General features: G+C 42.2%; 1 protein-coding gene across 3 annotated transcripts in view; it reads left to right on the forward strand.

The window, feature by feature from the left end:
- The window catches only part of zfhx3b (zinc finger homeobox 3b), a 171,801-nt gene extending 147,553 nt beyond the window's left edge, over positions 1-24,248 (forward strand). For all 3 annotated transcript variants that reach the window (XM_061670665.1, XM_061670664.1, XM_061670666.1), the window contains exons 7-11: positions 6,478-6,611; positions 7,114-7,314; positions 10,040-10,157; positions 10,681-16,116; positions 17,639-24,248. In XM_061670665.1, the coding sequence (XP_061526649.1) occupies positions 6,478-6,611; positions 7,114-7,314; positions 10,040-10,157; positions 10,681-16,116; positions 17,639-19,377 (7,628 nt within the window). In that variant the 3' untranslated portion in view covers positions 19,378-24,248. The remainder of the gene's footprint in view (positions 1-6,477; positions 6,612-7,113; positions 7,315-10,039; positions 10,158-10,680; positions 16,117-17,638) is intronic.
- The last annotated feature ends 908 nt before the right edge of the window (positions 24,249-25,156 follow it).

A 25,156-nucleotide genomic window follows, 5' to 3' on the forward strand; every position in this document is an offset into this window, starting at 1 on the left:
TTCAAATTTTCAAAGCAAAAAAAAGAGACCGGACGCCAGCTTCTTTCTTATTAAACTTCTATCTCGTATCTCAAGGCACCACTGTATAAAGAAAAACATTGTAGACAGTAATGTAAAGTCATGCTGTGCCGGCTACCGCAGAAGTTTCATCACCTTACGTGATCGGTAATTCAAGGGGTCATTTTTAATGCTGCCTATGAAATATGTATATGTGGAATAGCCCTAAGCCCTCTCTCCTCACACCCTCTCACCTAGCTGAGACAGCAGCACTAACATAAAGGAACCAGAACCGTGCCTTCATTAAAGCAGTTGTATATTTATGCAGTAGCTCACTAATTGTTGAAGCTTTGTAGGTGGAATTATTTCCCATTCTTGCTTGATGTACACCTTCAGCTGTTCAACAGTCCGGGGTCTCCGTTGTCGTATTTTACGCTTCAGAATGCGCCACACATTTTCAATGGGAGACAGGTCTGGACGGCAAGCAGGCCACTCTAGTAGCCGCACTCTTTTACTACGAAGCCACACGTGCAGAATGTGGTTTGGCATTTTCTTGCTGAAATAAGCAGGGGTGTCCATGAAAAAGACGTTGCTTAGATGGCAGCACATGTTTCTCCAAAACCTGTATGTACCTTTCAGCATTAATGGTGTCTTCACAGATGTGTAAGTTACCCATGCCATTGGCACTAACACAGCCCCGTATCATCACAGATGCTGGCTTTTGAACTTTGCGTCCATAACAGTCCGGATGGTTCTTTTCCTCTTTCGCCCGGAGGACACGACGTCCACAATTTCCAAAAACAATTTGAAAGTCCATCTTAGATGAGCTCGGGCCCAGAGAAGCCGGCGGTGTTTCTGGGTGTTGTTGATAAATGGCTTTTGCTTTGCATAGTAGAGTTTCAAGTTGCACTTACGGATGTAGCGCCGAACTGTATTTACTGACATTGGTTTTCTGAAGTGTTCCTGAGCCCATGCGGTGATATCCTTTACACATTGATGTCAGTTTTTGATGCAGTGCCGCCTGAGGGATCGAAGGTCACGGTCATTCAATGTTGGTTTTCGGCCTTGCCGCTTACATGCAGTGATTTCTCCAGATTCTCTGAACCTTTTGATGATATTATGGACCGTAGATGATGAAATCCCTCAATTCCTTGCAATTGTACGTTGAGGAAAACTGTTAACTTAAACTGTTCGACTATTTTCTCACGCACTTGTTCACAAAGAGGTGAACCTCGTCCCATCTTTACTTGTGAATGACTGAGCAATTCAGGGAAGCTCCTTTTCTACCCAATCATGGCACCCACCTGTTCCCAATTAGCCTGTTCACCTGTGGGATGTTCCAAACAGGTGTTTGATGAGCATTCCTCAACTTTCTCAGTCTTTTTTGCCACCTGTCCCAGCTTTTTTGTAACGTGTTGCAACCAAATTGTAAGTTAATGATGATTTGCTAAAAACCATCAAGTTTATCAGTTTGAACATTAAATATCTTGTCTTTGTAGTGTATTCAATTAAATATAGGTTGAACATGATGTGCAAATTATTGTATTCTGTTTTTATTTATGTTTAACACAAAGTCCCAACTTCATTGGAATTGAGGTTGTACATCGGCTTTATTGGAGCCGGAGAAATGGCGGAGGATAAAATAATTGTATTTCACCCACATGTGGAGGACTTTAAATGTCTCTTGTACAAAACACACTCAGACATTGTTACAAGACAAAAACAAATGACAGCACTAACTGAAAACATGGCGCTCACATGTGTCCCTGCACATGCGGCAATGCTGGTGATGCTCTTCGTGTAGCATGCATCTGTAACATTTTAACATCATGCATCTGTAACAATTTAACATCACGCAGACTGAAAAGTTAGTGTTTCTCTACTTTACTGTTTTAAGGCACAATATAAATGTTGCATGTTGGTTTTTATTTGGCATGCACGTTTTTCCTCCCCCCCACTCCAAGTTTATCAATGCATTATCTATGTGTAAATGTGGCAGTGTTCAATTGTTACCGGTGCGAACAACAACCATTTCCAGTCACAAATGGACCCGTGCGACAGTTTTCAATCATGCCTCTGCTATTTTGGCACATCTGTTCCCGCTCTATGTGCTGTTTGCCTGCGCAGGTTTGATTCTGAAGGAACGCGTAAGCTGCTGCGTAAATGCCGCATGTCGGCAGAGTAATGAACATGGTAATTAGCATCCCCTAGACATGCCACTGAGGCATTGCATTCTGTGCTCATTCAGCAGAATACAAATATTAGGCTTTGTTTTGCATATAACCCCACGAATACATAAGCTCTTTACCTGCTTGTGGTTACTTACTATTGACTCAAGATGATACTTTTTTTTTCAGCCTGGCTTTGTGATTGCTGTTAAAGTCAAAATAGTATGACAAATCAGGAGACGAAGCAATATAAAATGTTTCCATATTCATAACACATCCTCTGGATGCTTGTCATCCTTCAAATTATAATTCCCTTTGTCTTTGAAGTTAATAGGCCGTAAATTGTCCTTGTTTGCGAGCCAAGCCCCTGAAAGCTGGGTGTTTACGAGTTGTAGCTCAGGCTGTCTCATGGCCGAGCTGCAGTTGTGTGTCCTGTAAAGGTGAACGCCACGTCATCCTGTTGTTCAGTCAGCCCGATGAATAACGACCCCGCTAATTAATAGCTTCTCTGCATGCCGTAATGTTCATTTCGCCCACTGCGAGACCATGCTCTTAGCCACCTTTACGTTGACCATTAAGTATGTCATTTGGTCTAAATAAAAGAACTGAGTGTTGTACATTACAGGAAATTATTTCATTCATTGGTTTAAAAATCAGTGCTTCATATTTTTCCATTTTCCATTTTCGTTCGATAATTACACCCTTTATTGCTGCGGGCAGTGACACGGGCGAGAAGATTAAAAGAAAAGAAAAGACAACATTCAGGTTTTGTTAGCATATCATGAAAAAAGAGAAGGAGTTGTGTCACTGTGTGGGTTGACTCATCTCAATATAGTATCTTGTGGCAGACCGCAGTCCGTGTCCAGACCAAGTCAAGGTCTCATGCTACCCAGTACCCATGGTCAATTTATGTTCATGCATTATTGTTCTTTAATAGGATCACAATTGTTTCATTTCTGGTGCAGACAGATATTAGTTATTTTCATGGAAAATGAAACATCCTTTTTTTGGGGGGGGGCGCTGGATATTTTTTTGATTCGAATTTCAGACATTGGCCCTGAGAAAACCTTTGCAACCAGACCCCTCTGAATTTGAACTGAAGATCCCTCATTTGGAGCCTTTCAGGTCTTAGAAGACCCACTTTGCAGGAGAAGAAAAGTATGTGGAGGGAATTGTGGGATGGATTTTATGGAGTTGTAGAGTGTGGATTTAGTAATCTATAGTATATGCATATACAGAATCATGAACAATTGGACGTGGCCCTAGGGTTAGTTTTGCTTAATTTATAGCGCACACTGGTGAATGTTGCTGCATTGCACTTGTTACCTTCTAGTGACTCACTCACACACCGATTATGCTGTATCAGAAGCAACTAAAGATAACTTCACACTTTGGTGCTTGGCAGGAGTTGACCCAGCAACTTGTCAAAGAATGGGCAACCACTCTATTTATTTACCACCTGAGTCGTGATGTCCCCAGACACAAAGTAGATTGATGGCAGCTGTGATGGCCTTGATGGATTTTGACGTCAAATGACCTGTTTCCGATCCTTCAGTCAGCGCGCTTTCTGTCCGGCAGCCATCTTTGTTCCCCTTGAAAGCACAACAAGGCTCCAGACACGTTTGCAATATGCTGCACCGTCCCCGCACTGCCGAAATTATACACTGCAGCCATGGGAGAGATGAGACAAGGTACCAAGGTCCAATTCCCTTATGGGACTCAACAAGACAAAAGCCTCTGGTTTATGGAAAGGGGACATGAATTAATAATCGTCTAATTGACTACATTCTGGCTCTGTCATTTGTGCTTTCAAACAAGGTGCCGTACTGTCACTGTGTCAGAAGAGGTGGTTAGTGTGTCACACACACATTTGACTACACGACACCCGAGGTGTACATACTCTAGATCAACTCTAGCGCCTAAATATCAAGAATGTTTCATATTCTTCCTTCATTTTCTTCTGCATTCTCTCCATTTTCCTAGTATGTGTCGCCAAGCCCAATCTTCTTCCTGCACTCTCTTGTCAACATTTCTAAAAGCTATAGCCCGGTGTCAATGTTGCGGTCATTGCTTGTGGCCACCTGTTCATATTGTACAGTAGATATGCGTGTCTAACGTGCAGAACACCGTTCGGATACCGATATCCAACTGTTTTCATCACTCTGTGCTCCCCATTTTGACGGTCATTTATTTTCATCGTCCCCTCGACAAGGACGAACAGGATACAGTAGTTGGATGTTAGTCATGGTGCTTCTGATGGTGTTGGGCTGGAGGAATCCTAAAAGAAAAGCAACTGATCACATTTTATGGCGCCCCAATTGGCCGTGACCAGAGATACTTTGTCCGAGTAAGCTTCCCAAGACTTGCATCTCCCACTCATTCTGTTCCACCCTGATAGAAAGCCAGTTGGGGGCCCTTCAGCGAAGCTCTCCAGCTTCAGTCACTTCTCACGCTAAATGACATGGAATATGCTTGGAATAAATCCTGATTATTCTCCTAATTATCAGGCATTTGTCTACTTAGCTAATTGTTGTTGCCTATGCTTCATGTATGCGCTTGAATGTGCAAATTCAAATCCTGATAGTAAGCACTAAAACACTGTAAAAGACAAAAGATGGTTTTTTTTTGTTTGTTTTAACCAAGGGGAAATCGTCACTTAGTGTCTAGAAAGATTGAATTCCTTAATTGAATGATTAAAATTCTGGACTTAGTTTGGATCACTACCAAATGTTACTACTTCATGTACCTGAATGTTGTCACTAAGATTCATGCATAATTCCCTGAGAAATTAAGGCCGAAGTGCAGAAAACCCCACCTCGAAAGGTTACCAGTTCAGTCGTTTTGTTGTTTTTGCCTGAGAATGCTGACTAACAAACCAACCGTCTTGGTTGTGACCACACAAGATTAGGAAGGCGGGGAGTACCAAAGTAGAGTTGATGGGGATTTGGCAAGGACAGTGCCATGACTGAGCTGTTGGTTACTGTCAGGAATGGGAGTCTCCTTTTGTTTAACATTCCCGTTGTTTGTAGGTGGATGTGTTTAATGGGATTGGCTGTGACTGGGCCCTAACAGGGCCATGGTGACTGATCCCAGTGTCTCTGGGAGATCTCCCAGGCGGCGTTGTCCAAAGCCAGGTTCCCCACTGGGTAATCAGCTCAACTCCTCCTGATTGGAGGTGACATTTTAATGTCTGGCGCTAGAGCGTGGTCAGCCTCGCTTAACCTGACCTCCTTGCCAAAGCACCCCGCCCTACCAGTGCCCTCTCTGTTCTCAGTTTGCCCTTCTAGGACTGTACAAATCAGGCCAATTTTGACTCTTTATGGGCTTGTTAGTGGGTAGAAAGGCACCTCCTTATGGTCCACTGTGAATTTGTAGCTCTTCTCATGCTGGCTCTGAGTGAATTCAGGTCCGGTGTAAGCTCCAGCTTAACAGAGCGTTTACGTGTGTGATTCACTTCGTGCCACTTCCATTGACTTTTTCTTTGTAGCACCGAGGACTTTTCAAGTGCTTTACACCTGCTCATGAGTGAGCCTTTGCTCATCAGTCATGGGATGACTTTAATCTGAATTGTTGTCATTTGCACTCAAAAGATTTATAACATCTCGCTGTAAGGTTGGTCAAATTTAACTATTGCTTTCTGTCAGCTGATTCGGATTTATTCCCTATAAGATCACATCAGAACATTGCTTAATGCTTCGATGGTTTTACGATCGCTAACCTTGCACGGTTTTACTTATCATTTGAGTGTAGAACAAAGTTTGTTGCGACTGCACACAATTCTGAATAATAACATCACAAACAGTATGAGAGGTGTTCTGACTGGTGCGCCAATGTTATAGGCCACGAAAGTAAACAACCTGCGATGGCTGTGGCAGCGAGACATTCTCCTTATTACAATTATTTTAAGTTAATGTTACTACATATTGTTGCTTTAACGAGAATATAAACGTAGCCTATCTCCGAGCAAAACAGAGAACTCGTACGTGGATGTGAAACTAAGGGGCCAAGATGTTTATGTACTTTGCCTTGATTTGAAAGATTCATGTGGACTGAAAAGAGTGAAACCTAAACTAACATTTGTGCAGTATATGTTGTTGTCTATGTCCCCGGCGTTAAAAGCAACGTGGAAAAAATAAGTAAATGTGTGTGCTATACTGCCTGTTTCCCATTAAAAGTAAAAAACAAAAACAAAAGGCAGCCCTTTAGCTCTTTACCCTCACTGATATTGATTGATCTGTCTCGTGCTGCCAAGGCTTCAACTCATCCTGACGTCTCCTCTTTATCCCTCTGTACATGTTCGTCTGCTCAACAGTGTCCGGCCAGTCAGAACAGCACCAGTCTGATTCCCCGATCCCTAGCAAAAGGCCCTCGTCACGGTCGGAGACCTCCGAGAGCCCGCTGTCCTCAAAGCGACCCCGGGCAGCTGAAAAGCAAGCTGCAGAGCAGGTGAGCGCCACAAATCACAGAACCTTAAGACCAGTCATGCATGAACTTCATAAAAGTCCAACATTTTTTTTATTTTTTTTTTGTCTCTAATTAGTAGGCCCTCATTATCAGCTTCTAAGTTTCCAATTAGCAGAAGAACTACTTCGGATACATTTTGTGTTCATCTTGTCGAGTCTTTTCATAGTATTCAGTACTTTCTTTTCAACTCTGAAAATTATTTTACCCTCTATGCTGCAGTCGCATTGCTAATTGTATATAAGGTGGAAAATCAATAAGGTATTTGACAGATGAGAGCACTTTGAAGTGGGTGCCAAGAGTGAGTGGTTCTCACTATTACACACTTGTCTGTGATCAGAGGAATCTGGTTGCTTGAGGAAAGGCTTGCCTCACCCTACCCTCCTCATCTACAGCTTCTCTTCTCTCACAAGCCATTTCACCCGATTAACCCTCCGTGAATACACCCCAACCCTTCTCATCTGCTTCTCTATCTACTTTCACGCAGATGTACCAGTGCCCTTACTGCAAGTTCACCAACACGGACCTGAATCGTCTCAGAATGCACGTGATGACGCAGCACTCTGTCCAGCCCATGTTACGCTGCCCGCTGTGCCAGGACATGCTCAACAACAAGATCCACCTGCAGTTCCACCTCACGCACCTGCACAGTGTCGCGCCCGACTGTGTGGACAAGCTCATCGCCACAGTAAGTCTATGGCATCATCAGAACGAGTTTTAAACCAGCAATGTGTGGATCTTAAGACTGCTTGTAGGTTATTCAAAGTGATTTATTGTCATTGTCCAGTGTCAGGGGAAATTAAATGCAATTGAGTCTATTGGATATAAAAAGTGTTCACACCCCTGTTTGAATGCCAGTTTTTTTGTTTCTTTTGTTGTTGAGCAGTGTTGTATTTGTGCCAAACATACCTTTTGGAAACATGGCCAAACAGTTCAAATTTGGTTTCATCTGACCGCAGCACATTTCCCCACACGGGTTTGTGAGATTTTGTTATGGTCCAAAGAAGCCAAGGTTCAACTTTTTGACCAAAAATCCAAAATGTATCTGTGGCGCTAGCTCAACAGTGCTCATTACCAAAACAACACATCTTTGGTGATGGTGAAGCATGATGCAGCATCATGCTTTGAGGCTGTTTTTTCTTCAGCTGGAACTGGGGCCTCATACAAAGGTGGAGGGAATTACAAACCATTCCAAATAGCGTTAGCACAAAACCTTTCGGCTTCTGCTAGAAAATCAAGGAAAGGCAAGTTAATTCAAAGTGCTTTACATAAAAAAATAAGAGTATCAAGGCACAATTGAGAGTTGTAGCAAACCGACAGTTCTCTGGAAGTTTGTTCCGCGTAAAAAAAAACAAAAAAACAAAAAAATGTCAGGGAACATCTGAACTTTATTTGGAGTTAATCAGAGGCACTTTAAATGGTGGCGGGTATGTGCTAAATCCTATTTGCCATTAATTTGAATGCAATTGATTAATTCTGAACGTCCATTATAAGTGGGTGTGCACACTTTTCCAACCACATTAGCTGAGTTGTTTTTTCAACTTCCCCTCTCAAAAAAATAAAAATAAATGTTATTTAGTTGTACAGGTTACAGGTCACGTGAATGATGGAAAAAAGTTTTTCAATAACTTAATTTTTTTTTGACATCACAAAAACATGGCATTTGAACAGGGGTGTGTCATTTTTTTTTTAATATCCACTGTGAATCTAAGGTTGTGGTGAATAAAATAAAATGCAATAAAGGACAAGAAAAGACACAATCAAAGCCATTACACACACAGGAAGTCCCAATCAACTAAATATGGATTCATTGTTCTACAATATGTTGGAATGTGTCTGTGGAATTTTCTGTGGAATGTGGAAAATCATCCAAAATATTTGCGAGGTCAGAAGTCACTGATGTTTGCTCACAATCTCTGTTTTAGTACATCCCAAAAGGGTGTTTGATTCAGAGTTTTCAGTGTCTTCCTCACCAAACTCATCCAAGCGTGCACGGACAGAAAAGGGCCTTCCCTCAAAACTGTCCTGTAAGATGAAGAATTAACTTTCAGTGGGAGCAACCCCAACACCACAATGATTCAGTAATTAATTAATCAGTGCGCTTCCATCCAAAAGCAGACAGAGTCAGATTTATATCAACTGCAGTGTACTGGTGCATTGTTCTCTACTAAGAGAAGTCTCCTTGCTTCCAATAATGCTCATTAAAGGGGGAATAAAATTTTATTTGCCCTGTTTTCTTGTAAATCACTGAGCAAATCTTTGTTCTGTTCTATCATGTGCAGCTCAGTAGCTGGCCGGACAATCACACAATGAAACATTTCTCTATCTGCCGCCTGGCCATCTTCACCCCCCCCCCCCCCCCCCCCCCCATCTCCAAAGTAAATGGCAAGCACATTAGTATGGTAGACTGGAATATTTCTTTTATAGATGTTGTAATGTACTGAACCACTACAGAGTAGCATGACAGAAGACCTGTTAAAGGAGACACTTTCAAAAGCCAACACCTTTTTATAACTAGTGAATGCAGATGCAAAAGGACTCTGTCCTTTTCACTCATCTGAGGAGAGGAGCATAATTAATTTTGAAATAGGTGACTTATTTCTTGCCAAGCATGCATAATGATATGTCCTCTCCTATCTTTCATCCCATTGTCTTCATCCCACCTCCCTCCTTGTATTTTCACCCAAAGTCAATTTAGGCCTCTTCCTAGGATTTCTTTTCGGACACTTTTATTCCCCCACATGGGTGTTTTTCATGTTTTAGCGCAGGATTTTAATTAAAGCCCCATGCTAGTTCATCATTATATAATTGGTATAAATGTTTAATTATGCCCCCCAGCCATTTGGCCATTGGTACTGCTGTTTTCTTAATCTTATATATGAATTTCCTAATTAAAAAAATGTTTTTTTTGTCTAAGGGCATACAAGTTACAAACAGTTCTTTATATCGCCCAGCCGTCCCTCTCACTCAATGCTTCATTATCAGTCTGTGTAAGACTGCAGCAATGAAAATGAGCTTCATTAATTCTGGGTCTGGCTGCTATTTTGAACTATGTTTGCCAATTAGACGGGACAATTCAAAAGTGACCTTGGGATACTTTGCTCTTTCCTCTAATAGCCTAATAAAGTAGTTGTCTCGACTCATTCTGCTTTGTATTTGTTTCGTGGCGTGATTCTGCCAGACCAGAGTGACAGACACAGAGTGAACAATTACATTATGTTCATTTTTAATGACGTGTGACGTATCACTAATCATGTGCTGGTTAAAGATTTTGTTTCGTATATACTGTAGCGCTACCAAACTGTTCCAAAAGAGTCACTCTGCTTAGATTAGATAGATGTGGATGCTGTAAAACATTCGATGATAATAATAAATGTTTTTTTTTGTTTTTTTTGTTTTGTTTTTACCTCCAGGTAACAGCAACCGATGTCCTACCAGCAAGCATGTTCATACCTGTTCCTGGTCCAGAAAAAGAGTCTCAGAAACCCTCTCATGCTGTTGCCAACGCTGAAGATACAACAAAACAAGCTGGTTAGTATCTGGCTTTGTCCACCATGAAAAGTTTTTTTTTACTCAAACAAAGGACAGCCTGTCATTTTTAAGGGATTATAAAATGTTAAAAAAAATTAAATTGGGCGGCACGGTGGATGACTTGTTCGAGCGTCTGCCTCACAGTTCTGAGGACCGGGGTTTAAACCCCGGCCCCGCCTGTGTGCCTGCGTGGGTTTTCTCCGGGCAATCTGGTTTCCTCCCACATTCCAAAAACATGCATGGTAGGTTAATTGACGACTCTAAATTGCCCGTAGGTGTGAATGTGAGTGCAAATGGTTGTTTGTTTATGTGTGCCCTGCGATTGGCTGGCAACCAGTTCAGGGTGTACCCCGCCTCCTGCCCGATGATAGCTGGGATAGGCTCCAGCACGCCGACGACCCTAGTGAGGAGAAGTGGCTCAGAAAATGGATGCAGAGATGAATTTAAAATTGTAAAATTGTATTTGTTTTGGGTACAGTAAATGAGCCTTTGTCATGTCTTAATGCTCTTGTTTTCTTCACAGATGCTTTTGATGCTGACCTGGAGAAGGGAGTTTCACTTCCGACAGAAATAGTTGAGGCTCGCAAGTCACCTCAAGAAGATCAACAAACAGAGAAGGATGATGCGACTGGATTTCTGTGCTGGAAGAAAGGCTGCAATCAAGTGTTCAAATCGTCAAACTCTCTCCAGGTGCACTTCAATGAAGTTCACAACAAACGGCCTCAACTTCCTGTTTCTGATCGCCATGTCTACAAGTATCGTTGTAACCAGTGCAGCTTGGCCTTCAAGACTGTGGAGAAGCTACAGCTCCATTCCCAGTATCATGTGATCCGAGCAGCCACTATGTGCTGCCTCTGCCAGCGGAGCTTCAGGACATTACAAGCCTTGAAGAAACATTTGGAAACCAGCCACTTGGAGCTTAGTGAAGCTGATATCCAGCAGCTGTACGGGGGTTTATTGATGAATGGTGACATTATGGTCATGGGTGATCCAGCTCTTGGTGAAGAACATGGAGGTCTGGGAGAAGATGACAAAGAGGGAGATGACAGTGACCCAGAGGAAAAGCAAAGCCCAACAGGCAGTGACTCTGGCTCACTGCTGGAAGATTCTGGCTCTGAACCAAAACGTGCTTTACCATTCAGAAAGGGTCCCAACTTTACCATGGAGAAATTCTTAGATCCATCACGTCCATTCAAGTGTACTGTCTGCAAAGAGTCGTTCACACAGAAGAATATTCTGCTGGTTCACTATAACTCTGTCTCGCACCTGCACAAGGTGAAGAGAGCTCTTCAGGAGTCCACCACTGGTCAGCCAGAGCCTACGAGCAGCCCTGACAACAAGCCATTCAAGTGTAGCACTTGTAATGTGGCATATAGCCAGAGTTCCACTTTGGAGATCCACATGCGCTCCGTTCTACACCAAACAAAAGCAAGGGCAGCCAAACTTGAAGCTGCAGGAGGCATAACAAGCTCTACAAGTGCTCCTGGTGGGGGAGGTACAATCATCAGCACTTCAACAGCAAGTCCAGGCCCAGCAAGCAACTCAACAACAAACTCTACCAACCATGGCTCGTCTGGGTCTCAAACAGTTCAGAGTATTCTTGGTGGAAACCACACCTCCCAGAGTCATAGCCATGAAACTAGCAGCTCAGTCAGCAGCCAATCCTCACCATCAGAGAGGAATGAGGTCAAAAAGGCTAAATATGCAGATATGCTGTCTACACAGCTTCAGCAACAACAGCAATTAGCTCACGCTCAAGCCCAAGCTCAGCTTCAGCAAGAGCTCCAGCAGCAGGCAGCTCTTCTACAATCCCAGCTCTTTAACCCAGCACTTCTACAGCACTTCCCTATGACAACTGATGCACTTCTCCCCTTACAGCAGCAGCAGTTGCTGTTTCCCTTCTACATTCCTGGAGCAGAATTTCAGCTAAACCCAGAGATCAACATCAGTAATTCAGCACTTGGCCTAACAGGAGCAACCACCTCCTCGCTCCTCGAAGATCTCAAGAACTCAGCCCAACAGAGCTGTTTGCAGCAGCAACTGATGCATCACCACCTTCAGCAGCAGCAGCAACAGCAACAGCAGCAGCAGCCTCACTCACAGGCACAGGGTCAGATGGCATTGCTGCAACAGAGTGCTTCTCTCCACCAGCAGGTTGAAAGAAAGCAGAAGCCTCCCTCGCAAAATGACAAAGATATTCAACGAGACAAAGATGCAACTGAAAAAAATGAGGATGTCAACAAAGATTCACTGGACAAACTAAAGGAAAGGAAGGACATTCAACACATTTCAAACAGTATTAACCATGACTCTGGGTTACTTCCGCCAAGAATTGCTTCAGATGCTCGTGGAAACGCAACCAAAGCCCTGTTGGAAAATTTTGGGTTCGAGTTAGTGATTCAGTACAATGAAAATAAACAAAAAGCCCAGAAAAGGGGAACTGGGCTGACAGGATCAAGTGGACCAGGTGGGATCACAAGAGTGGTGGATCCCATTGAGGGATTGGAGAAACTGGAATGTGAAGCCTGTGGCAAATTGTTTTCAAATATACTGATTCTAAAGAGCCACCAGGAGCATATCCACCAGGCGTTCTTCCCATTTCGATCCCTTGAGAGATTTGCCAAGGAATACAGAGACAATTATGATAAACTATATCCTCTGAGACCCCCTACACCAGAGGCTGCTCCACCTCCTCCACCTCCTCCCCCACCCCCTCCACCCCAAAGAGCTCCTACCCCAAATATTCCTGTGTCTGCAGCCTCACTTACACCTCCAACTGCACCTACTCCACAGCCTCCAGTTCCAATGTCACAAATTCCCATGCCAATGGATTTGCCAATCTTCTCGCCGCTAATGATGCAGCCCATGTCGCTCCAGTCTTTGCCCAGCCAGCTGACTTCTCAGCTACCATCTGTTGAACCCGGCCTGGCCTCAGACTTGGCACAGCTCTACCAACAACAGCTCACCCCAGCCATGCTACAGCAGCAACAGAACAAGAGGCCACGGACACGAATCACAGATGACCAGCTTCGGGTCCTGCGACAGTACTTTGATATAAACAATTCACCTAATGAAGAACAGATTAAAGAGATGGCAGATAAATCAGGACTGCAGCAAAAAGTCATAAAGCACTGGTTCAGAAATACGCTTTTCAAAGAGAGACAACGCAACAAAGACTCACCATACAACTTCAATAATCCACCAACCACAACACTTGAAGATACTAAAATTGACTCAAAACCGCCTTCCCCTGAACCACAAAAGCAAGACTACTATGGAAGTAAGAGATCTTCTAGAACTAGGTTTACAGACTACCAGCTACGAATCTTACAAGATTTCTTTGATGCTAATGCTTATCCAAAGGACGATGAGTTTGAACAGCTTTCCAACCTTCTGAGCCTCCCCACTCGTGTCATTGTTGTTTGGTTTCAAAATGCTCGCCAGAAGGCAAGGAAGAATTATGAAAATCAGAGTGATGGGGTAAAAGATGGCGAGAGGCGAGAACTGTCAAATGATCGGTATATTCGCACCTCAAACTTGAACTACCAGTGCAAAAAATGCAACTTGGTTTTCCAGAGAATATTTGATCTCATAAAACATCAAAAGAAGTTGTGCTACAAAGATGAAGATGAGGATGGACAATACGACAGCCACAATGAGGATTCCCTTGATCTTTCTAATGAATGTTATACTCCCTCTGGTTCTTCTTGCCACACCCCAATGCCCTCCTCTTCAAGTCTCTGTCCACTTCCACCTTCGACTTCAGCATTCTCACATCTCTCTTCAGCTGATAAGGAGGAGGCGTCACCAGTAACCATCTCAAACCTCCATGAGGAAAAGTCAAAAGAGCTTCCAGACATTTCAGCTGATCCCCCAAATAAGACCTCTATTAAGCAGGAAAATGTACCCCAACCCCAATCAGAGTCACAAAAGCATAGACATCCAAGAGAAGATACTATTCAAGCTATTTCCAAGCCCAACAAACATTCCTCACCTTCCTTCACTCAGCAGCAACTGCAGTGTGGTCCATCAGCTTCTCAGACAAGCCAGGCCCCCTCTCAAAGCTCTCACATGAGCCACAATCCACACATGAGTTCTGCTACACAACAAATGGCACAGCAGATCATCCCATATCAGTGTGATCAGTGCAAGATTGGCTTCCCCTCCTTTGAGCACTGGCAGGAGCACCAGCAATTACACTTCCTCTCTGTGCAGAATCAGTTCATCCACCCACAATTCATTGACCGCTCAATGGACATACCTTTCATGCTATTTGACCCGAGCAATCCTCTCCTGGCAGGTCAGTTACTCTCTGGGGCGATGCCCCAGATCCCCAGCAGCTCTGCCACTTCTCCATCCACCCCCACATCCACAATGAACTCCCTGAAGAGGAAATTAGAGGAGAAAGCTGGCACTAGCCCGGGAGAGAATGACAGCACAAACAGTGAGGAGCCACATAGAGACAAGCGGCTTAGAACCACCATCACACCTGAGCAACTAGAGATTCTTTATCAGAAATATCTATTGGATTCTAATCCTACACGTAAGATGCTTGACCACATTGCTCATGAGGTGGGGCTGAAGAAGAGAGTAGTGCAAGTCTGGTTTCAAAATACCAGAGCCAGGGAGAGAAAAGGCCAGTTCAGGGCAGTGGGGCCAGCTCAAGCTCATCGGCGATGCCCCTTTTGCAGAGCTCTTTTTAAAGCAAAAACTGCCCTCGAGGCACACATTCGCTCTCGTCATTGGCACGAGGCCAAACGTGCCGGCTATAATTTAACCCTCTCTGGTATGTTACCTGACCATGAGGGCATTCAAATTAAGTTGGATGCCTTGGAGACATCAAGCTATTCCCAAATGATGTCTGCAAACCTGGATGGACAAAGCTCCTCCATGTCTCCTGTCAATAGAGGAATGGATTTGTCTCCCAGGGCTCTACTGAGTCCTTCGTCAATTAAAGTTGAAGGAATGGAGGATTTTGAGAACTCGGCCATGTCTGCTGTGAACCTCACCTTTGATCAAAACAAACTGGATAATGACGACTGTTCGTCTGTTAATACGGCCATCACAGATACAACTACAGGTGATGAGGCTAATGCTGATAATGACAGTGCCGATGCAAAACACAGCCAGAGTAGTAGTGATTACCTGGCTAAGCCTGGGAGCACTGTCCCCATCCTTGAAAATGATGACCAGATGTCCTCAGGGCTTGTAAGCCCTGCTACAAGCTATTATGCTAAGGACTATGAAAATGAACACATAATTGACCACAGTGAGACATCCAGCCTGGCGGATCCTTGCTCGCCAAGTCCTGGAGCTTCAGGCACCAGGAGCATTGACAGCGGTGATCGTCCTGGTCAAAAGCGCTTCCGAACTCAGATGACAAACCTCCAGCTTAAACTATTGAAATCCTGTTTTAATGACTACAGGACTCCCACAATGCTGGAATGTGAGGTACTTGGCAATGATATTGGACTTCCAAAGAGAGTGGTTCAGGTGTGGTTTCAAAATGCCCGTGCCAAAGAGAAAAAGGCAAAGCTCAACATGGCCAAGCACTTCGGAATTAATCAGACATCCTATGAGGGGCCGAAGACTGAATGCACTTTGTGTAGTGTCAAGTACAGTGCCCGCCTCTCCGTTCGCGATCACATATTCTCCCAGCAGCACATCTCCAAGGTGAAGGATACCATTGGGAGCCAGATTGACAAGGAAAAGGAATACTTTGACCCAGCGACCGTCCGTCAACTTATGGCTCAGCAAGAGATGGACCGCATTAAGAAGGCCAATGAAGTTTTAGGATTGGCGCAGCAGCAGGCCATGCAGCAACAGGGAATGTTTGATAACCCTGCGATGCAGGCGCTGAATCTTCAGTCAGCCTATTCCAATCTACAAGGCATTCCACCTGTCCTCTTGCCAGGGGTTGGGAGCCCCTCTCTTTCCAGCTTTAACTCATCTAATTCAGGTATGCTGCAGCTGTTTCACTTAAATAAAACCAAAATATGCATCTACATTCATGATGCAGCTATTATAAACATCATCTTATATAAGTAAATATTGTTTTAAATTACACAAATTTGTATTCGATATTCATTAACACCAAATTAAAGAAGCAGAAAACTCATGGACTAACCGTGCGTACACACAGATTTGTCCTTAAATCGTGCGTACGCATCTTCAAATCTGTGATTTGTCTATATGTTCGTACTTGTTTTTGTTTGTACTCTGCAAACAAATTTAGAACCTCCTTAGACCATGCGTACGCACAAATAATGCAGGATCAGCTTTCGAAAAAAAACGTCTTTTCATCTTACATCTTTTAACCAAGATGCACAAAGTATTGGAACGACAGTCATTTAGAAAATAATAATAATAATGATAACATTAATGATAATAACTCAACCCGTGAATTTGCTAATGAGTTGACTAATGTCCTAAATAACCGTGAAAGGGACACTTCTGATCACTTTTACCCTCGTTCTGTTCAAGTTGTGTCCCACGCTGCAGTCTGTCTGCGTGCAGTCCGATGTTGTCATTCAACGAGCAGCAAATGCGAACGAGTTGCTCACATTTATTAGTTTTTCCAAGGCTTCAGTATTCTTTCTGAACCTTATTCTGCATGTGCAAATGTGATTGATCACACACCACCGCTGGCGTGGTTGAATTGTGACGCACTTTGGCGTTAAATTTTCCGTCGCTTCCAACGCGACAGTAATTTCCTGAATTTTACCCCAATGCTTCTTTGCTGTGGTATATTTATTCCTTACTATGTACATATTTTAACAATATATGCAGTGTTTGATCATTCCTGAAATTTTTATTTTTTTTTGTATATGTATGTTTTGTGCTACACTCTCAAATGTATAACTTCAGAATGAATTTTTTTAAAATGATCAAAATGATTATTTATACGTTGTTGGTTTCTGTGTTTAGCAAGCTTTCCAATGATAAAAACCTTCTGAAAAAAGGATAAAGATTAAAAAAGTCAAAGTTTGGGCGACTTTTTTTCTTCTTTCCAATCTCTTGTGACTTTAAACCTCCGCGCATTGGCTGACATGCATCAGATGGATGTTCTTCTATAGGGAAATAGGGGCGCGGTTATGCAGATCGCAGCCGGTCATTTAGAATCAATTCTGATTCACTAACATAGGCGCGGTGGTGCGAAGAAAAACTGTCCGCTATGCACGTGTCATGGATCTGACGGTGATTTTGCGAATACGCTCAACTTGTGCCCAGTGTGAGAACATTTATTAGTGAGTGAGGCCCATAGTTCTTGAATTTTTACTCCCTTTTGGTACAGTGTAGTATTATATTATGATATATTATATACCTTTTGCTTAGGTATTTCGCTAGTCGATAAGACAGTATGGCAAAATGACATGTTCAAGTGTGGGGACAGTTAAACATGCTATCCGAATCTTCAAAGGGATGCTCTTGCCTGAACTCAGTTAACGTTGTTCTGTTTTCTATACTTTCCAAAACTGCAGCTTTAACTCCTCCCAAACCTTCAAACCTGCTGAACATGCCTGGTGCCGGTGTTCCCTCGCCAAGCCTGCCCACATCCGGATTGCCCAACAAGCCTCCCTCTTCATCGTCGCTGTCCACGTCGAGCACAGCACAGACAAACACATCTGCTTCGCACTCAAGCCCCACATCTACATCCAACTCCACTTCCTCAAGCACCCCGTCCGTCTCCCGGTCTGAACACCCCAAAGAGCGTGACGTTGAGAGGTTAAGAGAAAAGGAAAAGCCCAGGGAAAAGACCGAGAAGCCCTCAACCCCATCATCAACTGGAAGCACCCCTGCCCCTTCAACGTCTGCTGCCAGCGCCAAGAAGGAAAAGCCAGACCCAGCTGTTCCTGCCACCTCTATGCCTACGCCTGGTATGGAGTATGTGGTAGACCCTGCCCAGCTTCAGGCCCTGCAGGCTGCCTTGGCTTCAGACCCTACAGCTCTTCTCACAAACCAGTTCCTGCCCTACTTCATGCCTGGCTTTTCCCCGTACTACACCCCACAGATCCCTGGTGCTCTCCAAGGTGGTTACCTGCAACCAATGTACGGTATGGAAAGTCTCTTCCCCTACAACCCTGCATTGTCACAAGCACTGATGGGCCTGTCTCCAGGGTCCCTGCTGCAGCATTACCAGCAATATCAGCAGAGCTTGCAGGAAGCACTACAGCAGCAGCAGCGGCAGCTTCAGCAGATCCAGCAACCCAAGGCAAGCCAAACTCAAGCTCCCCCTAAATCCTCGGGGGATCGGAAAGAATCTGCCAAAGAGTCAGTGAAAACGGAGGAGCAAAAGGGCAACCACCACAGTGCATCTCCCACCACACCTTCCACCTCCTCCACTCATAACAAAGTATGCGCCAAGCAGAAGGAGTTGGATGGCAAAGCAGTGGACCCCCACTTAGACCAGTTCATCGTGCCCAAGGTGCAGTATAAACTGGCATGCCGGAAGTGTCAAACAGTTTTCACCAAGGAAGAAGCGGCTATTACCCACCTCAAGTCTAACTGTTTTTTTGGTCAGTCTGTGGCAAACCTGCAAGAGATGTTGCTGCGTGTCCCCAGCGACGTAGGTGCAGGGGCTGGAAGTCTCTACGACTGCCTGGCTTGCGACACTGCGTTGGATGGGGAAAAAGCGCTCAGTCAACATCTGGAATCAGCTTTGCACAAACACAGAACAATCAAGCGAACAGCCAGAAATGCCAAAGAGCACGCTACTAGTTTATTACCTCACTCTTCAGCCTGCTTCCCCAATCCTAACACCACATCTACCTCGCAGCCTGCCACTCATCCCATCAGCAGCCCCACTCCGCCGCCAACGACATCAGCCACCATGCCGTCATCTGCCGTGTCCACCGCCCTTTGCTCCTCCTCCTCCAATACCCAACTCCACGCCACAGCCGCCGGCAAACCCTGGCCCCAGGCCCCTTTCTCCAGAGCTTTAGTCGGGAAGCCCAATGCCAGTCCCTCCTATGCGTCCTCCCTGTTCCCTCCCGTGTCCTCACCCTCAACGGTTACCTCAAGTTCATTGAGCACCTCAGGAGTTCAGACCTCGATACCAACAGACGTCTTTACCGACGAGTCCGACTCTGACAGCAGTCACAAGTCGGCAGACAGACTGGGCAGGACGGCAGACGAGCCGCAGCAACCTGGCTTTGTCAAAGATAGTAGTACTTGTAGTAGTAATCTCGCTAGTGTAGGAACAGACTCCATCAGATTGTAAAAGAGCTTTCAGTGATGGACAATGTTTAAAAAAAAAAATAATACAAAAATGAAAAAAAAAAAAACACAAATGGAAAAAACAGAAAAAGCAGCAATGTTAAATACGTTAAAGGTATACAAACCAATTTCAGAAAAAAAAGATGGAAAGACTTACTGCAATTCCAAAGCTTGTAACCAAAAACTTTGTTAGTGGATTGTTTTCCCATATCAACATGCTGGTTTCAATTTTGGTTTTGTTTTGCTCAACTGAAACACATGCATATTGATAATATATGAGAAGAGAAATGATTGATCCAGAGAAAAGCTGACAAATGGCCCAAGAAACCCTTTGAAAAATTCTCAGTCAAGCCTTTTGTTTCGTAATAATTTATATTTAATAGCACACTCACAAAAAGCCAGTATGTACTGTATGGGAGAATAGTCCGGTCCATGTTCTCGCTATTTAAGCATTCAGATACCAATGGCTTGCAAAAGTAAAAATAATAATGTATTGTCTATTTTATTCTCAGGTCAATGGCTCACAAATGTTTTGTTCTGTTACACAAGTCCATGCGTTACACATTTGCTTTCTTCATATCTTGAGTTACTTACCACAACCTTTTAATTGGAGTGAAATTTGATACGGCCTTTTTTTCTGGGCATTAAGATGGCAGTTAATTGGCTAGATGGAGGAGAATTGTTATCCATTCACAACAAGACAAAGAGAGCATTGCAGACATAAGAATGGGCCGTGAAGAATTTAGATTAAAAGGAAAAGGAAAAAAAAAACACCCCACTGTATTTATAATAGTTCCGAATATTTTTGGTGTTATGTAGATTGTTGGATTGGAAATGACATTAAGCAGTATGGTAGCCTGAAGAAGAAGAAAAAAACAACTTTTGTGTACATTTAGCTTTTTGTATTGTCAAACTTTAAGACACTTCATTTGATGTTGTCTGGATCATTCCGATAGATTAGATGATGGGCAGGTAATTTATCCAAATGATATTTCTTATTCTCAACCTTCTTGGGAGATATTCATGCAGATTCCCCTCCTGACAAGGCAGGAACCGCTTTAAGCATTATTTAAAACCTAAGGGTCAGTTGGTACTGCATCAACTGGATGAAAACATATTGTGGGTGAAATATTGAAATTGAAATTTGATTTTTTTTTTTTTTTTTTGTTACCTTCGTGCACTTATTACTGTCTGACTCCCATTTCCCACTCTACGTGTTCTTCTCTTCGCACTTATTTCCCTCGGCTGTCCTGTATTTGTAGATGCAATGCAGGTCCTCTGTTGTCCATGTAGTGTGGCTACACTTTTTTTTTTTTTTTTTTTTTTTTGTCATTCATGAAAATGAAAAAAAAAAGAATAAGAATAATAATTCTCACGCTTTAAGACAAAAAGAAAATCCAAAGACTGAACACTTTTCACCGTTGGTGCATAAAGATGAGAAAGGAGGCTTCTTTATACTTGATAATTTGTTGCTGTTTTTAAAGGAGAGAAGAAAGTTTTAAAAAGATAAAGGAGTTCGCATCAGAGTTGCCGTTTTTGCTTCCTTGCAAGCAAAGTGGTGGCTTTTTGACGTAAATACCAAAAACCAAAAAGGGCCCTCGTCCTTGCATTGTGGAGTAGCACCGTTACAGAGCCATTGCAGTTTGTAAGATAGAGAGTTATCAATCTTTGTTTGAATTTTGACACGTTCAAATGTCCGGTTTTTTTTTTTTTTTTTTTTTTTTAATTTATTATTATTATTTTTTTAAAGATCATGTAATAGGTCTGGTCTTCAAGGACATACATTTTGCTGCTAATGTAGAATTTTGAAAGGAAAAAAAAAAGTACCTAGATGCATGCTCATTTTGCTTTTTGGCGAAGTTTTAACAAAAACAAACAATAAACCAATTTCTTGCCTCTGCAACACCTTTTTTGTTTCTTGTTGCAAAAACGGAACTTTGAAGACTGTGAATATGTATGTTCCAAAGGACATTTTGCTGATTTTTCGTTTTTGGACAGACCAATGTTTTGAAGCCAATGATCTATGACATTTGTGAAGAACAGTGCATTCCAAATACCGCAATGTTTTTTACTTTCTATCTTTCTTTCTTAAGAAGCAAGGACTGATCTTTTGTCATTAGAATTCTTTTAAGTGTCATAATCTATTATCACTCAGATTTTCCACTGTTGTGTACATTTTTACTGAACAAAGTGATCTCCAAAGATCAGTTTGTGCAGGCGTGGAACACTCCATCCAGTCGAGGTTGTTGCTCACTTGTTAAGCAAGTAATGGTGGTTACCAAAAAGTGTATATAATACATCTGGTACTGATGTGTCTCCTAGGTTTTAATCATAGTTTTTGCCAGTCAACATAAAACTAGTTTCAAAGGCGAATGATAGCTTTTTAACTGAGGTGTGATCCCCCCTTGCAGGGAAATCCAGCAATGACTTTGTCCCGTGTGTAAGCAGGGTGCCACTTTTACGCATAGATTACAGGTCTTAAGGGGCATCTTCATTCCAAAGCATTATTTCTGGTTGCTAGGAGGTTATTTTTTATTTTAATTTGTTTTATTTTTATTTTTATTTTTTTGGCTGTCCCTGGTTCAAACGGCTAGGAGGCGTTCATGTCCCAAAGAAGCCACCTGCTTCATCGTATTGCAATGGAAATTGATGTGCATAGGTACCCTCACCCTTTCACTGATAACCAACTAAAAATGTATATTTTTGCAACCGAAACCAAGACTTATTTAAATTTGTGAAGAACTTCTTTTTGACCAATATTGTACAGCCAATTTATATAGATATATGTCTACGCCCCAATAATCTCTAATGCCTTTTGGTGTTGATACCATAGCATGTTGTTAAGATCAAAGAATGACTCTGCAAGCTCGCCACTTCTCGAAAGTTCAGTCTCCCTGAAATTGGGTACTTTTTTGTTCATTAGTTTATATTGTTTTTTCCCCTTTAAATATATTTTAATTTCCCTATAATGTCAAACATATATTTTAATTTTCTTATATTTTTTATGTTATTGTGGTTTCTGTGTATTATTTTTTATCATAAATTAACACAAGCTTTGGATTCTTTAAAATTAGGAAACAAATACAAAAATATGTCCTGGTCACTTTATTGAGTTTTTTTGTTTGTTTGTTTGTTTGTTTTAAATATATTTGTTTTAATGATAGTTCCAATGTACGTTATTTCCAAAGTTCAAGTGTAATCATTTTGGCTCTCTTGCACCAGATGCACCACGGCCTGCATGTGAGTTCGTATGTGCGTGGATGCGTGTGTCTGAGAGTTTGTGTGTGTGTGCGCGCACGCATGTTTCATAGCAGCCAATTAATTTCCCCCTTTGTTTTTTTGTGTTACACATCAAAACAAACTGAACCGCAATTCGGAGTAATTGAGAAAATGAAATGATCAAAGTGACTGTGATAGCTTTTACTTTGCCTGATCATGTGAACGTGGCCAAAGCTTCATGCAGTTCAAAAAGGATAATTTTTACACATTCCCCCTTAAAAATAAATAAATAAATACAAAATTTAAGTGTATATTTTATCAAAATGTTACTGTGGATTATCTGTCTCCACAAAAACCTACATTGGGATACTTGATGGCAATTCTCAAAGTGACAAGGTTATGCTATAGAGGTAATCTTTGCCCACTGTGAAAAGGAGCGTGTACCTGTATACAGATATAGATATATTTAAAACAAAACATCACTTCTTGTTTGTTTGTTTCTGAGATGAAGAAGGACTGAAAAGAAAAACAGACTCTGGGACGCTTTGGAGTTCTTGTCAGGAGGACACGAGAGGCTGTGGGCACACCAAAACTGGGCGCGGGAGCTGAGGGCAGGCTCCAAAACAGCTTTAAAAAAAACAAAAACATTTTTTTTTTAAACATCTCCTTATCTGATTAGTGACAATGAGAATGGACTCTGGAACTGACGGACATGTGACAGACAGAGAGAGAGAACTGAATCTTGACTCCAGCTGCTCTTTCCTCCTTTCTTTCTCCCCATCTGCCTCCGTTTCTGCCCCTCTGATGGACGTTTCCCAAATTTCAGGACAGGACGGACGGAGACGCTGGCCTCTTTCCCCTCCTTCACGTTGCTACCTGTCTCCCTTTTCCCCTCCGCTTGTCTTCGCTAGGACAAGTAAAGCTCTCAAAGTCGCGGCAGCTCGCCCCTCTCTCTGATGGTTATGTCAAAAAAAAAAAAAAAAAGAAAAAAAAGAGAAATGAACGCCAGAGAGCAGGGTGGGGTTCTCCATACTGTCATTTTTGAAAAAGAGGCAGTTGTACACTTAAAGAAAAGCGTATTAACCAAAATCAACAACCAAACTAACAACCAAACAACCAATTGCTCCAACTTCAAAGATGAACTGTTACTTGGGGCGATCTGTTCCTTTTGTGACTTCTGGTGCCACAATTTTTGGTTTTGTTTTGTTTTTTAAACCTTTGAGACTGTTTTTTTTTGTTTTTGTTTTTTTTTTCCGTTTCCTTCAATGACTCCTCGTTCGAGCCTCATAAGCATGGCTCTGGGGCTCCAAGCAGCCCAGCTGAGGGTAGAAAAAAAAAACAGCCTTGCAATGTACAAAAAAGAGCAAGTTAAACCAAAAATGTTGTTCTTGATGTCTTTTCTATACTGTAGTCTTGTTAGCTTTTTTGTTACTGTAATTATATGATGAAGATTTCCAGACTGTACCAAATGACATGGAAACTGACATACATACAAACCACATGGAACTTCTGACTTTTAAAGAAACTTTTGTCACAAAACCTTGTTGTCCTAGTTAAGTTGATTGTAGATGTTAATTGAATATACTCCTTTGAAAATATTTCATCAAGTATGTTTCTTGCTCATTGTGATACATTAAAATAAGTATGAGCATAGACTTTGTGGGTTTTGGACTCATTCTTCTCTGCCCCGATGAATGAATGGAACAATTCACACCTCATAATTATTCCAGTAAAATAATACTTGCATTAAAAAAGAATATACATCCCATTCTCTGTTAAGATTGATAACATTTCCTGTATCCTTAATAGTCACACACGGGACAGAACATTAGGGACTCCTCAATCTTATGAGACCAAGAGCGTTATCAACAATTTTGCCTCGACAAAGATAATGCTCACTTTTGATTGATTGCTGAACGTTTTGTAGTTTGAGGTGCATCATATGGTCACATTCATTATTATTTTAGCGGCCTTTACCACTGTAGCCACATAGAAGAGGCAATACGACAAAAACAAACACTGTTCAATTATTAGCTCTCTGACGATGTCAATCAAAATGACATTTTGATATTTGTAAAGGCAGAATTTTTTGATACAGCGCTTTTACTGAATATTATATTTTGCAAGCATACCTAATGACGTGTCCCATGAGTGGGCAATATTTTAAAATTGAACAAATAAACTGACTGAAAAATCAAATCTGAGCAGTTTCTACTGTACATTAGAAACAAAATAATGCTCTGTCACTGCATTGGACATATCCTCCATTGGTGTTAAACTAATGACACTAAATGTCACAGCATAGCATTTACATAATTTGCAATCATCATCTAATAGAGCTAATTATTCAATCACTGTTTGCTTCTGTGAGAAATCAAGTTTTTAAATTTTTAAAATTTTTAAATCCAATTCTCCAAACCATCACAGGGCAGCATACTTTCACAAACTTGAGACTTGCATTTTGCAGAACAGGGGAATGCTGATGCCCATTAAATAATCTACTCAATATTTTTTATAGCATTAGTACACTACAGTATAATTTATTGATCACATTAGATACAATT

The sequence above is a fragment of the Phycodurus eques genome, chromosome 2 (assembly GCF_024500275.1).
Source record: "Phycodurus eques isolate BA_2022a chromosome 2, UOR_Pequ_1.1, whole genome shotgun sequence".
Classification (NCBI taxonomy): Eukaryota; Metazoa; Chordata; class Actinopteri; order Syngnathiformes; family Syngnathidae; genus Phycodurus; species Phycodurus eques.